Source organism: Triticum urartu, chromosome 4 (genome assembly GCF_003073215.2).
Source record: "Triticum urartu cultivar G1812 chromosome 4, Tu2.1, whole genome shotgun sequence".
NCBI lineage: Eukaryota > Viridiplantae > Streptophyta > Magnoliopsida > Poales > Poaceae > Triticum > Triticum urartu.
The window spans coordinates 40,817,472-40,821,725 of NC_053025.1; the positions used below are offsets into that span (position 1 = coordinate 40,817,472).

General features: G+C 50.0%; 1 protein-coding gene across 1 annotated transcript; it reads right to left on the reverse strand.

Annotated features, from left to right (window-relative positions):
* Positions 1 to 498: 498 nt before the first annotated feature.
* On the reverse strand, positions 499 to 3,944 carry LOC125550524 (GRF-interacting factor 1). The gene is made up of 4 exons (XM_048713542.1): positions 3,539 to 3,944; positions 2,106 to 2,182; positions 1,316 to 1,400; positions 499 to 1,213 (listed from the first exon to the last, which is right to left on the reverse strand). The coding sequence occupies exons 1-4, from the start codon at positions 3,626 to 3,628 to the stop codon at positions 788 to 790; spliced, it is 678 nt and encodes a 225-aa protein (XP_048569499.1). The 5' UTR covers positions 3,629 to 3,944; the 3' UTR covers positions 499 to 787.
* Between the last annotated feature and the right edge of the window lie 310 nt (positions 3,945 to 4,254).

Consider the following 4,254-nt stretch of genomic DNA (forward strand, 5'->3'; position numbering starts at 1 on the left):
TACTCTCTCACAAATCTGGCAATCCCTCAACACCAACTCCTGCCCTTTTCCAAAGTTTGATATCCTCGAAGATTTGTTGCACTAGGCTAGCGTCCGATCTCACTTGGTCGTCCCTTTCGAATACTCTAGCGTTCCTTTGTTTTCATAAGTGTCATGCGGTTATAATGACGAAGGAGTCGAACCCTCTTTTGACCTTGCCTCGAAAGGAACCACGCGTCCTCTCCCACCACTCCATGAAAGTGTCATCGTGGTTTGGAATTTGTATGTTGACTTGAAGGAACTCGAAGCAACCGTTCCATACTTGCCTCGCATAGACGCAACGAGCCAATATGTGGTCAACTGTGTCCTCTTCCTGGCAGCAGATGTAGCATGCCGACGTGACTGTCATAATTAAGATCTACCGTTGATAGTGGTGTAATCCTACCAGAGAAGTTGAGCTACTCTTCTGATTTATAACTCATGATGCACGGCACAATGAACAAAAGTAGAGAAGGCATGTGAAGAAGAAAACACCATGATCATTCAGCACTACATAGGGAGTGTTCACAAACCATCGCCACTACATCTTGATTAGGATTGATCGAGAACCTGCCATGCACATCCAAAACAAGCGAGCCTGCATGCAGACGCCACTACCACCTCCAGGTTCCATGGAAACTCACCCACCTAAACCTTAGCCAACGCAACAACCTTAGCTACTGCTAATCCGCTACTACCATCCTCGAACACTACCTGCTACTCCTCCTGCTGCAGCTGCTATGCCGGTGCTAGCGACGATGCCGCTGGCCTAGCTTCCCTCCTCCTCGGTGCCCTTGAGGTACTCCCCGTCGCCGCTGTGCGCGCCAGAGTTGGCGCCGCGAGCGTCGGCCGACAGCGAGGTCGACCCCTCCTTGGCGCCGCTGCCGCCGCGGCCGTAGTCCGAGAAGACGCCGGCGTTCATCATGCTGTTGCCAGTGGCGCCGCCGCCGCCGCCCATGCTGGCCTCACCGTGGAGGAGGTTGAACCCGGTGGTCGCGCCGGAGGACATCCCCAGCTGGCCGTGCGAGGCCGCCTGGTGCTGCTGCTGCTGCTGCTGCTGCTGGAGCGGCGACATGGCCTGCTGCGCGTACATCATCGACGACCGCGCCGCCATCAGCGACTGCGGCGACATCATCTGCGCCGACTGCTGCGGCATGTACCGCGGCCCGGACTGCATCATCAGGTTGGACGGGTACTGCGCGGAACCACGCCAAAGCGATCAAGAAGTTCATTCAGTCCTCTTAACAACTCCAGAAAAACAAGAACCGCAGCAGGGCCAGCCTCGATGAGAACTCACCTGAGACAGCGACGCCGTCTGCGGCGGCTGGCTGTCGGCGATGGCGGCGAGGTACATGAGGTTCTGCTGGAGCTTAGCTTGGTTCCTGCAGCACCGGAGCAGTAAGTGGTAGGCAAAACAAGGCTCAGCGTGCAGGCGCTGTAGCCTGTTGGGCAATGAACATTAAGCAAAAATAATAATATGTGGGACCATTGTGCAGAGATTGGCAGGTAACCAAAGATGCGCTCCCTGTCAGTCACCACAAAGTAAGCATATGCACATGAACAGAACACGCATGAGTATGACTGAAAAATAAAGATGAAACTGTTGCGGGCACTGACAGTAGGGAAGCGGAGAAACAGTGCGCTGAACAAGATACAGTGGTACTTTTCCGCACAGTAATCACGTCTATATCAGACAGATACTTTTTCATCAATAAACATAATTTTATCAGCCTAGAACAAGCACAGATCAACCTGGGTCTCAACCAACGTACTCCTACTAAAATCAGTAGCATCACCATTAGGGCCTAGTACGACCAACGTGGATGTCATTTGCGAACACATTTGATTGTCCAACCCGGGAAGGCCCTTGAATCTCTCTCTATTAGACGACCATAGCATTTTCTAATTGTTCCTAACACTACTCCCAACTGATATGATGTTACCAAAAAGAGCTAAGATAGCAAAAACTACATAAAACACTGCAGCATTCCATCACGAGTGCAGTGCTCCAACAGCACAGTTGCTGGGGTAGTTCACAAGGATATCAGACCAGATCAAGATCAGATCAGACCAGGGATCGGACTCACCGTGCACACTCCTCCACCTTGCCGTTGTTCTGGTTGTCGAGGATGGCCAGGATCAGCTGCTTGTTCTCATCCAGGTACTGCACAGTTCCAACGCCCAAGAAACTTTTTTATGTTAGTAACACATTTCAGTGAAGGCATGTCTTGAATACTATACTGAATACAAGTACTAGTACTGCATCACAGCTGGGTGCCAACACCTCCATGTTCTGGATGTTTACCTAAATCAGTCAGTCAAGCACAGCATATGAAAACACAATCATCTATCACCAATTAGGTGCCACACAGGAGATTAGGGTGTTGCATGCACAGACACAAAAGATCTGACTGCCAACAGCCTATCCTATCAAGCCGAGGGTCAATCATTGACTGACACGGTAGCATGTAAGCAGGTTATCACAGAGGCAAGGACAAGCGCACAGCCGTGAAGCCAACTTTAGGGATCTAGCAGTCAAATACCAATGGCACAAGCGAACCTACATTCCCACTACCCACATGAACTTGGACCAGATCATGTCTGGCTCGGCCTGGCCAATAAGGCCACTCTGACCGCTAATCTTTTTCTACCAAGATATGCCAAGACACTATTCCTGGGAAAACATTCAGATTTGCATGTTGGATTAGTGGAAAGATTTATGGAAATAGCACGGCCTTTACTCGTTTCCGTTGATAGAAGATTGCACATGATGCACCTGCTAAGAAAAGGGGGCAAGATTTAATGGCGGTTTGGCAGGCCAGATGCAGGGAACGCAGGCCTGGCATGGGTTACTACTTTGCCAAAAATACTGGCGTGATCATGGGCGCCGCGGCACCGACCAAAACAAGCTGAAAATAGTACTAGGATTTTTTGGGGAAGGGGGGGAAATGATGTGGAAATACTCTCATCATATCGCAAGGAGCAAGAAAATAAAAGGGGACAAGAAAGACAGCAACAGTTTGAACTGCAGATGAAATCAGGCGTGAGGGACCATGGAGAGCAGAACAGATCTTAATATAAAAATACACATCAAGGGTATCTAGACTAGACTGGACGGAGGGTGGGGAGAAGAATAAGCATGAAGAATAAGAGGGGGTCAAACTCAGCGTGCCCTAGACTAGAGCTCCTCACAAATCTCCTAAACAAAGATCAAATGCTCCTAGAAAAGTGCGAAAACAAAAAGGGGAGAGGGAAATGATTCAAGACCACATAAAAAGAAACTGCGAAAGACCTAAAGAAGAAGAGAAGGCCAGAATAGAGCAGCGGGAACAAAAAAAGGAAACGGAAATAGAGTTGCTTCTCATTAACAGAAAGAAAAGGAAAGAGAAATGATTCAAGCACCAGATGAATGAAGAAGAATACGGAAGAAATAAGCAAGGAAAGAGAGGGATGGAGTATATAAGCACAAGAAAGAAAGTGGGGAAAAGAGGGAGGGGGATTTGGGGGATGATGAGATGACCTGCTGAATGAGATCAGTGGTGACAGTGGTAGAGGAAGCGTAGCCCCCCATCATGCTCTGGTTCATCTGCATCAGGTGTTGCTGCTGCATTCCAATCACCAACTGCAAAAAGCTTACGCCCCTCCACACAAGACCACCGCCCCTGCCGCCGCCCCTTTTGCTCTGCTTCTCCCTCTGCCTCCCCTTCCTCCCCCCCTTCCCCCTCTGATCTTGCTGCTTTAGAACAGGCCGGTGCGGAGGGAAAGAGAGAGAGGGAGGTCTGAAGGTTTCTTGGGGTTTTGGTGGTGAGAAGGAGAGCAGGCAGGGTTTTGGCCTTTGGTTTTGGAGTGGAGCTCTTTAAAAAGGGGAGGGGAGGGGAGTAGCACCACCACCGCCGGGCGACTGGGCTGCCGCTTCAAGGGGTTTCTTTTCCCAATCTTTTTTCTTTCTTGGTCAAGCAAGCATTTGGTTTGGAGGGGCAGATCTTTTTTGAACGAGCTTTAAAGGCCGAGACCCCTACCATGCAAGTAACTTTTTACTGCCGGGCGGAAAGGCCGGTAACTTTCCGGACTTGGGCACCTGCGCATTCAAGCCGATTGATTCTTTAACAATGACCACCAGCCAGAGGCGAAAATAAATCGCCATCCATCGTATCTGTAGGCGTCCGTCCGTTAGGTTGGCCTAATTTATGTCCCCCACGCCCGAGTAGTATTCATGTCTCGGGCGAGATTTCTTGA